The sequence below is a fragment of the Echiichthys vipera genome, assembly GCF_963691815.1.
Source record: "Echiichthys vipera genome assembly, chromosome: 12".
Classification (NCBI taxonomy): domain Eukaryota; kingdom Metazoa; phylum Chordata; class Actinopteri; order Perciformes; family Trachinidae; genus Echiichthys; species Echiichthys vipera.
The window spans coordinates 20,659,204-20,671,600 of NC_139837.1; the positions used below are offsets into that span (position 1 = coordinate 20,659,204).

Here is a 12,397-nt window from a genome sequence, read left to right on the forward strand (position 1 = left end):
GCTTGTCCTAAACAAGCAAGAAAAGTGTGTTTGATCAGCTTTTCCTGTTTTTTTTTAACCATTTCTGGAGCAAGAATCCAGATGGCTGGTAGTGGGTGGGGTGGTAGTGGTAGAGTCTTTATTTTTTGTAACAGCCAAAGTCAAACACTCTTTGTGGTATATAGAGAAAACATCTCATTCTAATACTTTACTGTATTAACTATCTTTTTAAACATATGTTTACTGTTCTAAGTTAAAATCACGTAAGTAAAATATTGTGAATTGTATCATAGGTCATAATGCAGTATGAATACTTTTCCCGTGAGACAGATCTCCCTCCCTCATATCCGTCTGAACCGTCTGCTGACCATGGACCCAGAGCTGCTGGAGCAGCATGACGGAGATCTGAGCCCGGAGCTCCAGGACGCACCGCTAGGACAAGAGGACCCTGCTGCCACCGCTGCCGCCGGCAAAGCCAGGCAGTACTACCGCTTGTGGCTTCTGCCTTTCCTGTGGGTCGGCCTGCACTTTGACCGACTCACCCTGCTGGCACTATTTGACAGGTAAGACTGCCCAGACAGCATCGATATCAGTTCTAGCTAAATTTTAACTAAACACCTTTATACTCGAGTGCCCCGAGTGACACAGGGGGGTTTTGCCAAACTTTATGACCCGTGAATTATCTGTTAAGATTATGTTATACCAGATATTGCCATTGCCATTGCCATTGTGAAAAAAATTGGAGACTCGAGAACTAGAGTTACCATAACCAATGAGAATCCATCAGATAATCACTAATTCGACCTAAACTTTATTTTCTCTTGGATATAATCAGCAAGTTTTCTCATCTTTCTCTTTTTATCATACCAGACTCTACTCTGCTTTAACCCCAATTTGTTATTTAGAATAATAACACTGAAAATAAGGACAGTCCAAGATGGCACAGTTTCCGACTGATAAAACCAAAAAAAAAAGTGTAAGAGAGCAGCATCGGCCTAGAGCAATCCATTCTTAACAGATTAACCAACCATATTTTAAACTCAGAAAAATGTAGAGCTTCTTGAAATGTCACATTTCTCTGCAGGCTGACCAATATCCACCTCAAGCTAAGGGGTAAAAACTGGAAGTGAATCAATGGCATCACTCTTGGGATTGTACTGACATTATCTATGTAAATTTCTTCTGTATGAATTTGAAACTGGGTCACACAATTTAGCTTGTAAATAATTTGACAGCGTGTGACTATGATTGTTTTCAATGTCGATGTCACAATATAACCAATAGGTTTTCCTGCTGTGGAGTACCACAAGGTTCCATCCTGGGCCCGTTTTTCTTGTATAGTCTGCTGCCATTGGGCTCTATTTTTCGAAAATATAACATCCCTTCTTGCTGTAGGGCTACATGCAACATGTGATATGCAGCTGTACCTTCCACTAAAACTGAATCCCTATTGTTTTGGGTGTACTCACTCAGTTGCCTTGGGGATGTTAAATGCTCGACTCCTCAACGATTTTTACAGCTAAACAAGGATAAAACTCCACATTTATTTAAATGTAAATGTTAACTTCCCATGTCATTAGGGCTATGGCTAAATTAAAATCATTCCACTTGTTAATTGATATGGAGAGCTGCTTTTATCTCCTCTTGTCTTGATTACTGTAATTGTCTTTATGTGGAAGTCACTCAGCCTTGCTTCACTTGCACTTATTCACATTTGCAGCTGTGAGGCTCTTTAGTGGCACCAAGAAAAAAGAACAAACGACCAGTGAAACCTAGATTAAAAGATTATTTTATTTGTTTTAGAGCTAATTTATTTCTCAGAGCTCCTTAGCCTCTATTTTGTCTTCTGACCCCTCCAATTTACTGACCAGTTTCTCTATGCTCCCAGTTATAATAACTACCAGATCTTCCATGTAAATTTTACTGTTTTAAGTCCCATTTTTTTGAGTATTTACAAATATTATCACGACCAGATGACTGCTTGTATGCTATCTGTATTTGAATGTGTCTCTGTGCAGTTAAACCTCTTATATTTTTACATTCCACTGTAATTTCTTTACTCCTCTTGATGTTTTTCAAACCTGGTTGTGATATCACTCATTAAAAACTGTTGAATGCACTCAGGTTGACTTTTCTCCTTTGTGTTACAGGAACCGTGAGGTTTTAGAGAACGTCCTGGCCGTAGTGCTGGCCGTCCTGGTGGCCTTCCTGGGTTCAGTGCTGCTGGTCCACGGCTTCTTCACTGACATCTGGGTTTTTCAGTTCTGCCTCGTCATTGCAAGTTGCCAGTATTCCTTACTAAAGGTGAACATTTCAGTTAACAGCACAACATTGTAAAAAGTGAACCAGAGGACCATTCTTGCAAATAAGCAATTGATGCTCAAAAAATGGTTTAATGCTTTACTGACTGAACTGTTTGCAATAAAGGAGTAATTCATGTTGGCATTTCCACACATTAAGTATAAAAAAGTTAAGTTCACCTGTGTCTTTCTTTATTGACAGAGTGTTCAACCAGACTCCTCTTCTCCTCGACATGTAAGTACTCATTAAAGTATCAACATTTTGGGGGGGTGTTGGGCTTAAATGTAATGCTTATATTAGATAGTCCACTCACCCACAACCTAAGGCCATGAGTGTAGAATGTATTTTAAAAAAGCACTACAACAACAGAAAACAAAATGGCCTTTACACCGACCGTAGACTGGGAGTGGGTGAATATAGAATCAGTTTCCTTTCATGTATAATATGACCTGTAGTTATTATTCAGTGTTTTCTTCTGTTTCTCTCTCTTGAAAATGATGTTGCTTTTCCCCCTGTGTGTCTGTGTGTTCCTCCCTCCCATGCGCCAGTAGCCTGCTCTGAAACAGCGTCTTTTATTAATGCAGCTCGTACTCAGCTGCAGGCGCAGGCTTTAAATAGCTGGCCAGAGTTTAGCCCACAGCTCACTCTCTCACTCTTTGTCTGTATCTTCCTTTCTCTCCCTCTCTTTCCTCCTCTTCTCCATCGTGTTGTCCGCCTTTCCTTCACCTCGTCTCACCTCTCGCACTTCTTTCCTTCCGTTTTCACGATGTTGTTGACACATTTTGAGAAAACATGGTCTATTTAATCGGATTGCCGGTGCGTAAAGTGTCAGCTCTCCCCTTCAGGGAAAAAGCAGGACAACTCTCAACCCTTTGGGTTGAAACCTGCAAACTGCAGACATGCATTCTCCCTCTCTTGTGAAACCTTACTCTTGATGTTATTTTTGTTTCCTTGTGTCTGTCCACGGGGCATCATCATATGACAGTGATACCACTGACCGAATTCTTCCTTGTTAAAATTATTATTTTATTGAGTTTTGCAGGACGTGTATCACTGCTGTTGCACTGCAATTTCCCAGCTTGGGGTCAATACTTTATTGATCTCTATTCTATTCTAATCGATTCTATTCTATTCTATATTTTTGATACTTCATGGCATGGTGGGAATTGACTCCCTATTTTGGCAGAATCATGCTCCAGAGATAAGAGGAAAGCGACTTTTCAAATATACTTGACAAAAAGTTATTTTTCGTTCATTTTTAGTACTGAGCTGTGCTGGACTAAAATGAGAAAGTCCAGCTCCTGTAATGAACTATTTGTATCATGTCCCTGCAGGGCCATAACCGTATCATAGCGTACAGCCGGCCTGTCTACTTCTGCCTGTGCTGTGGCCTCATTTGGGTGCTCCACTACGGCAGTCTGAGGACCACTTCATCCCGCTTCACCCTGTACGGAGTCGCACTCACCAGCTCCCTGGTCCTCGCCTCTGCCAGGGACCTTGTGATTGGCAAGTACACACCCATGTGGCATTTATCATCATCCTTCATTAGTATGGCATTTATTCAAAGAAAAGCTGGACTCTGAAACTGCTTAAAAGTCAAATTCAAAAATGAACAGACAGCCAATGCAAAATGGCTAAAACGGTGGATTTGTGCTCTTTCTTATTTGTTCCTGTTAAGAGTTTGGCTGAAGCTTTCTGTATAAGTAGAAGAAAATAGCTGTAGAACTTTAATACCATGATTAATGATTGTGACCATGATTATAATAAATGATTACTTCTTAAGCACTAGGTTTGATTGAAGGTACCAGATTATCAAATGTTTCAGCGTCATTGTTTGGATGGAGATTTGTTGTACCATATTTTCTGGCTATCAGTAGAAGGTAGGAAATGACTCAGACACAGAGAACACAGAGAAATGATACACTGGAGAGTCTACTCCTGCACTTTAATTGCTGTCCCTGACAAATTGAGCTGTATCAATATTATCCACCCAAGTGGTGGGAACGTGCAGTATGAGCCACAGTCTCTCTACTAAAAGCAATGTTTATTTGTTCAGAGAGTATTAAAGCCACCTGTCATCAAACAACCACCAACATTAATTGCTGCAGTTGCCCTGGAGACATGCCACAGTGCATCCATATGAGCCAGTAATATCTGTAGCTCACAGTCAGAGATGCAGAACAATAAGTCATCTGCATTACAAGACCCTGAATGAAAAATATTTAAACTAATCAGTGTTTTATTTTATCACGCTGTCTCCCTGCAGTCTTCACCCTTTGCTTTCCCATCATCTTCTTCGTGGGGCTGCTGCCACAAGTCAACACGTTCGTCATGTACATCTTTGAGCAGCTGGACATCCATGTGTTCGGGGGCAATGGTGAGTGACTTGTAGATGTGCAGCGTTGATGCAGGGGTGACTTTGACCTTTACAGAAAGAGACAACAGACACTAACACACACTTGCCCTATATATTATTATGATACGGAAGGATTCATAAGAGGCCAAAGTGCTGATTTGCATTCTGCCAGACCCGGTGCCTGTTGGGTTTGAGCTGTCTCATTGCTGACATCCTTCTCTGTGTTCTGCAGCCTCCACAAGCCTTCTGTCAGCGCTGTACAGCATCCTGCGAAGCATCGTCACCGTCGCTCTGCTCTATGGCTTCTGCTACGGAGCTTTGAAGGTGGGAGCAAAGCCAACGACGCATCTAAATCTAATCGAGATGCAATGTAATCGTTTAGATATTATTTAACTGGAATCAAAAAAGGAATCCGAGGACAATAAATCCAGTCCAAGTGTACTTTAAACTTTGTCATCCACCGCTAGTAAAACATTATTTTAACAACCTCAAAATGACAAATCCTCAACATCATAGTAGCATTAATGATAAGTGTTTGAAGGTTCACTGCTAAAGTGCTTTAGTATTACTTCTTTATTGATGGTGGAGAAACCTGTCGCCAAGAAATATTCTTTTAACTAACTTTGTTTGCGGTTTTGTAACGTTATCAGTTTACTGCTAAACACATTGCACGGCTCCTTATCGTCTTAAATCTGTGGTATCTCCTAACCAGCAGAGTCTGGATAAATTCAAATGTCTGTGCTGTGGATGTAAATCATCACTTTACTGTACTGAGGCACAGGGGTGCTAAGCTAAATCAGGGTTCCAACGTATCCTGGAAAACCTGGACATTTAGACTCTAGTTTTCTAATCTTGAAAACAAATGTAAATTGATTAAACTGCCTAATAATCTGGAAATAATAATGTTAATTTTATTTAAGCCCCTCACTCAGATTGCCTATGTAAACCTAGGTGCGTACTTAGTTTGAAAGTCAATTTGTTGGTAGGATAGACTGCATGTACAACACTTCAGGTTGTTTTACCGGACGTGAAGCGGAGCTCAACTTTTTCACTTTAATTCCCTTGTCAGTCAATCTACAGAGTGAAACGGACTCATAGTGATCTGTTCAGCACCAAGTCTATATTTACTCCAGCCATCATATACATACTACATCATATACTGTATATATATATATATATATATATATATATATATCACATATATCATGAGTCATATTTCCAAAACTTCCTTCACATATGAAATTGAACTTAAAAAACTGTCCTTTCAAAACCCTGGACTTATATAGAAAAGTGATAAGAATGTATTGAGTTGTTCCTGCTCATGGAGCTAGGGCTATAAGAATAAATAAAATGTAAAATCTAAATATATATGGCTGCTGTCCGCTCCTGGCACCACCTAGTGGTGGCTGTATTTTTTAAACCCAGTGGGAATTTAGAGTTTGAGTTTTTGACCCTTTGAGGTTGCTGTAGTAAGTAGTCAGCTGCCACAGAGCAGAGGAAATATATATATATATATATATATATATATATATCTTAGTTTAGGGTGTGGTTCCCAAACATTTTTTATCTCAAGACCCAAAAGATACATTCAGTGTCTCTCTTGAACCCAAACTTACGCGATTGAGATTGAGGGAATCACAGAGGTGAAAAAGAAAACACACAGTATTTGAGATGAACAAACGTTGCAAAATGGAACTCTTTTATTTTAATTAGGAAAATTAATTCACATATCGTAGCATTTTTATGCATTATGCTGATTGGCGACCCATTAAAAATGGGCCCGCAACCCACTTTTTGTCCCAACTCTGATTTTGGGAAAGACTAGTTTAGGGTGTTAGAACGCTAACGTTAGCCAAATAGCACTGAACACAAAGTACAGCTAAGGCTAAACCAAAGTACTGAAAAAAAATTGACATTTCGACATATGATGGATTGCACATATTTTAACACATCAGCATGATACATTCCTACATTAATTGTAGCCATTAGAAATCAAAATTTCAATACATTTAAACCCTGTCACCCTCTGTGTCTTAGGAGACCTGGGAGCCTCATCACATCCCTGTGTTATTCTCTGTGTTCTGCGGCCTCTTGGTGGCAGTGTCTTACCACCTGAGCCGACAAAGCGGCGACCCTTCTGTCCTCATGTAAGTTCTCTGCCTCACACAACAGAACCTCACTCAGATAGTATTTGTTAGTATCCGAGTTGCGGTGATTTCTCAGAGGAATAAATATCATAAATGACGCTCAGATATTTGCCTGTAAAAATTCTGTCACTGATGATCTTATGTGGTGAACTGACCCATCTGGCAGACAAAAACAGATCATCAGAAGTACTTTCCATTAACTGCTCGACCCACATCTGCTAAAAGGAAATCCATATTAATGAATAATCTGACTTTTCTACTCCAACATATGCTGTGGATTATCTCAGACTGTGCTTTTCCAAGTATTTCAAACATGCTCAGTTTAAATAGCTTGAACCTGCTTAACACAATAGCTGCAGTGTTAACAGTGAGTGATAATACCTTCCCTCTGAGATAAATCACCCTCAGGAGATTCATACTATGTGAGACTTTTGCTTTTTGCTCTACAGCTCGCTGATACAGTCCAAGATTGTGCCCAATTTAAAAGACAAGAACCCAGAGGACCCTCTGTCAGAAGTACAGGACCCTCTACCTGACAAGCTCAGGGCCTCAGTGGTGAGTTGACCTTCATCTAATTAAAGCCAGGACTGAGCATTTGTATTGGAACTAGAGTTGTTCTTTGAAAATATATGTATACGATTACATTTGTCAAAGCTGCTAGGGTCTTTTTAAAGGTTGATTTGTATTTCTTTATTTCTAACTCCATCCCCTTTGTGTGTTATTGAATGCACAGAATGAGCGTCTGCAGTCTGACCTGATCGTCTGTGTGGTCATTGCTGTCCTTTACTTCGCCATCCACGTCAGCACAGTTTTTATTGCACTGCAGGTACCGTCAATATTTTCTTATTAATAAAAGGCCGATCTCAGTCTCATTTCTTTTCATACAAACTTTCAGTTTTCTTTTATTGATGAGAATGAAACACTAGAAAACAACAAAAAATGATGTTTGCTGCTACAGGAAGCAAATAAAAATGTAATTACAAATAGCTGCATACTTGGTGTGGTTGCCAAATGCTAATTTCCACTGTCTCTGCCTGTGCTCCCTCAGCCTTTCCTCAGTTATGTCCTGTATGCACTGTTGGGGGCGGTTGGACTGCTCACACACTACCTGCTGCCTCAAGTCCGCAAGCAGCTGCCCTGGTACTGCTTCTCTCACCCTCTGCTCAAAACTAAGGAGTACTATCAGTTTGAAGTCAGGGGTAAGTGTGCTGGATCACATTTAGCCACAAAACAGCCCACAGGGTCACTGCAGTATTTCCAAATCATAACCTGCAAAATGATACAAGAATCTGTTTAGCCATGATGATTATAATCATATAACTTTCTATGCAGTAGATTTGTTGTATCAACAAAGAAGATTAAAAACATTGACAATATGTTTCTTTTTGTCATTTTTTTTATTTAAAAGGGACTGTGTACAGTTTAAAACATAAATGTCACAATTTGATGCACTGCACCAGATGCAGCTCTAAGCTAATTTGCATCTACAGTCTCTTGCAGATTAAAACAAAGAAACGGCACAATAACAAACAGTGCAGAGTAGAAAACATACTGTAGTAAAAGTTATACAAAAGACACAGTATTAAGCTGCACACAATGGCACATTTTGAATGTATGCGTGTCAAATAATAGAGCAGCCTTTTTGGATTCCTCTGGATAGTTTGTCCTGCTGTATCTCCATAATGATGTGGACCCGTCTCGTCCCTCAGATGCGGCTCACGTGATGTGGTTTGAGAAGCTTCACGTGTGGCTGCTGTTTGTGGAAAAGAATGTTCTCTATCCACTCGTCATCCTTAACGAGCTGAGCGGCAGCGCCAGAGAGCTCGCCAGCCCGAAGAGACTCGACACAGAGTGAGTTTTATCCATCCTCTTTTTCTCTTTGATTGTTGTATTTTCTCTTATTTTCTATCTCCATACAACCCTGAGTGACGGATCATGATCTTCACTAGTATACTGCACTATACTTGTACCTGTAGAAGAACAAACATTCAAAAGAATAGTTTTGGGAATAGTTTTTCACTTTCTTGTGCAGAGTTGGATGAGAATAATGCCACTCTCATGTCTGTACCATTAATGAAGTTACAGCCAGCAACTGGTTAGCTTAGCTCAAAGAATGGAAACAGGTGGGAACAGCTAGCCTGGCTCTTATTACTCATAAACAACAACCAAAATGTAAAAACAAATTGGTCTTGTTGTTGCTGGTTGGCAGATTAACGTATGGACAAAATGATGAATTGTTCCTTTAATTGTCTAAGACAGTATTTCTTAAACTTTTTCAATAATGTATCCCCTTTTAAATATAAAACATTTTAGGTATACTGCCTTTGTTTACAGCAGTTAACCATTGCATTGAACATAGCAATATTATTGTCTAATTAAATATGATATAATAGTAATACTATAATATTAATAATATAATATAATGTTATTAATATAAAACTTACATTTCTTTATTGTACTTATTATCCTAGGAATAAAAATATATAATAATTTAATATATTCAAATTATAGGAATTATGCATGAATGGTTTTAAAAAAAATAAACATTTAAAGACGATCTCAAGTACCCCTGTGTACGCGTACCTCCATTTGAGAAACACTGGTGTAGAAGATTACAAATACTACAGAGCTCAATATTTCAGTATAGTCATATAGTTAATAGTTTAAACTATTAACTAAATCACAATTTTAGTGCTAACTGCCATGTTTGACCTAATACCAAATGTCCTCCAGGGTGGGCGCTCTGATGATCACCGTGGCAGGCCTGAAGCTGCTCCGTTCCTCCTACAGCAGTCCCACATACCAGTATGTGACCATCCTCTTCACCGTCCTCTTCTTCACCTTCGACTACCGCCATCTGTCAGAGACGCTGCTGCTCGACCTCTTCCTCATGTCCATCATTTTCAGCAAGGTGAGAGGAATATATAATGAGCTGAATTGTTCTGATTCTGTACAAGAAGGCATTCTGCGTATATTTAAAGTCATGTTCATTTAATGCAAATTATTCATACTGCCCAGTTATTTTTGTACAGTTCAGGGCAAAGTTTGACAGTGGTTTTATTATGCAGTCAACGCATGAATGTAGTTATAGGCTGCAGTTATCTCTACTGAAGTTCACTGCTTTTTCTTTTTGATGAAATGTTTTTTTTTTCAGATGTGGGAGCTGTTCTACAAACTGCACTTTGTCTACACCTACATCGCCCCCTGGCAGATCACATGGGGCTCAGCCTTCCACGCCTTTGCTCAGCCCTTTGCTGTGCCACGTATCCTTTCACTGCCCTCTTTTATCACAACATATACTGTACACTGAGTCACCAGGTTCTTAGGCAGACCTGAACCACACTGATGGTAGATAGCTTGTTGCGATGGATATGTTTTAATATTTTGTTTTTGTCTTACTCGTGTTTAGAAATAAGGGTTGGCAAATGATTAGAAACCCTTTTATTACTCACTACTGCCTGCCTGTTTGTTTGTTTCTTTCTTTATTTAAACATATTAAAAAATATGTTATATATAATTTTCAAGTGAATGTGAAGGAAATCTTTTCTAAAAAAAAAAAAGTTGTATTCTCCAGGTAGAATATTAAAGGAAATAATTCCAACAAGGTAATATACACACAGTAACATCCATCTGTTCCATAAGTATAATGCATCAGTCATAATAATAAGATGCATGCACACACACTCCACCAATGCACACATATAGAGATCACTCATTGGTAATTCATGTGAGTATATACAAACACGGCCATTAACAGAATAACCGCATACATTCATGTGAGTTTTAATAAGTATTTCTCAGTGAATTATCATGGTCATTTTTTTCACACGGACAGCAGATGTTACGCACGTATTTTTCTAGTGACCCTTGACCCGAGCCCCTCTAGACTCTGCCATGCTGTTTGTCCAGGCTGTAGTGTCAGCAATCTTCTCCACTCCCCTCAACCCTTTCCTGGGCAGTGCCATCTTCATCACCTCCTACGTTCGTCCTGTCAAGTTCTGGGAGAGAGACTACAAGTAGGGGAAACTTTTTTTTTTAGCTATTCCATGTTCAAATCTAAGACTACTTTGTTTATGTGAATCTGTTTCTGAAATATGTGATTTTATGTTTTTTCTGTTTGCAGCACCAAGAGAGTAGATCACTCCAACACTCGGCTGGCCTCTCAGCTGGACAGAAATCCAGGTGAGACCATCCTTTTGCTAAAGAAAGATTATAGGCTAAAATAACAAGTGTATTTTTTTATCTTTAAATCCTCAGTCTATTCCAGTGACGTCAGCAACTAAACCTAAAATGCAATAATGTGAGTTTTACTAATCTGCTTTTCTGCTTTCCTGCTTCAGGCTCTGATGACAACAATTTGAACTCCATCTTCTATGAGCACCTTACCCGCTCCCTGCAGCACAGCCTGTGTGGAGACCTCCTCCTGGGCCGATGGGGCAATTTCAGCACCGGGGACTGCTTCATCCTGGCCTCCGACTACTTGAACGCTCTGGTGCATCTTATTGAGATCGGCAACGGCCTGGTCACGTTTCAGCTCCGAGGGCTGGAGTTCAGAGGTGAGAAGGTCCATGTGTGACATTGTCGTAACGACCAGTTGAGTTGTGATTATATTCCTCTGTAATATTATCCATCAGAGTGTCCTTTATATGCTATTTAAAACAACTAGCAAGTTTCAAACTACTAGCCAAGACACATGATTTAATGGTGCAACCCAACTTCTTTTTTATTTTAGATGTCACTGTAGCATCACAAACTACCAAAAATAACAGCATATTTCATAATAAGTGAATATAAAAATTAACTACCAACCTCTTAAATTCACCTACACTTGCTTTAGAATTAAAAAACAAGGAAATCCACAGTATGGGACCTTTAGTATAATATTCTTTTCAGTGACTTCCACCTTCAGTACATATTTGTATAGATTTAATAAAACTCAACTGCCTGTTTTTCAAAGCAGGTGAATTATATGTATATTAGTCCAGACGTGCTTTATCTTCCTGTAACACACACCTGTGCATGAGTTATCCGCATGACTTCAGCCAATAGTGTTCTGCTTAGCAACAAACCTGCTGGAACTGGTTTGTTGCTAAGCAGAACACAGTGCATGTGACACACTGAACTTTTTAGTGAACTGGAGAAACATGTTTTTACGTGTCAACATGGGGCCGGGTGAAAAGGAGAAAATCATACATGAAATTATATCTGATTAAATACCTCAATATTGATATTGCAAAGATGTTGTCAGTTTGGTGCTTTTATATTTACAAAATAAGATTTTTGGTTAAAATAATAGAAGAGCTAGAACAATCTGATAAGTCCAGATAATTACATCACTTTACTATAATGTAGCCTTTAAAACATGGAAAAGACAACATTTATGTTACAATATTGATATTATATCAATATATTTCACGCCCTATAGTCAACATTGGTATTTAACTAGTTTATTTGTATGTAAGATTCGGACAGGTCAGGAATAAATTTAGATTTTCTCTCGATTTCTAAGTTGCCATAGTGGCTGTACAGTTAACAGAAATAACCTGGAGTCTCTGCATACGTTTTGATCTGACTTTTTGTTTTGTAGTATTCTGTTTATCTAAATCTGTTGATA

General features: G+C 39.0%; 1 protein-coding gene across 1 annotated transcript in view; it reads left to right on the forward strand.

The window, feature by feature from the left end:
- The window catches only part of pcnx1 (pecanex 1), a 34,440-nt gene that overhangs the window by 17,137 nt on the left and 4,906 nt on the right, over positions 1-12,397 (forward strand). The window contains exons 11-26 of the mRNA XM_083924660.1: positions 310-542; positions 2,130-2,283; positions 2,482-2,514; positions 3,615-3,786; positions 4,547-4,657; positions 4,869-4,960; positions 6,674-6,783; positions 7,233-7,338; positions 7,517-7,609; positions 7,832-7,982; positions 8,493-8,634; positions 9,517-9,694; positions 9,938-10,046; positions 10,670-10,799; positions 10,907-10,965; positions 11,124-11,339. Of these exons, the coding sequence (XP_083780786.1) occupies positions 310-542; positions 2,130-2,283; positions 2,482-2,514; positions 3,615-3,786; positions 4,547-4,657; positions 4,869-4,960; positions 6,674-6,783; positions 7,233-7,338; positions 7,517-7,609; positions 7,832-7,982; positions 8,493-8,634; positions 9,517-9,694; positions 9,938-10,046; positions 10,670-10,799; positions 10,907-10,965; positions 11,124-11,339 (2,089 nt within the window). The remainder of the gene's footprint in view (positions 1-309; positions 543-2,129; positions 2,284-2,481; positions 2,515-3,614; positions 3,787-4,546; positions 4,658-4,868; positions 4,961-6,673; positions 6,784-7,232; positions 7,339-7,516; positions 7,610-7,831; positions 7,983-8,492; positions 8,635-9,516; positions 9,695-9,937; positions 10,047-10,669; positions 10,800-10,906; positions 10,966-11,123; positions 11,340-12,397) is intronic.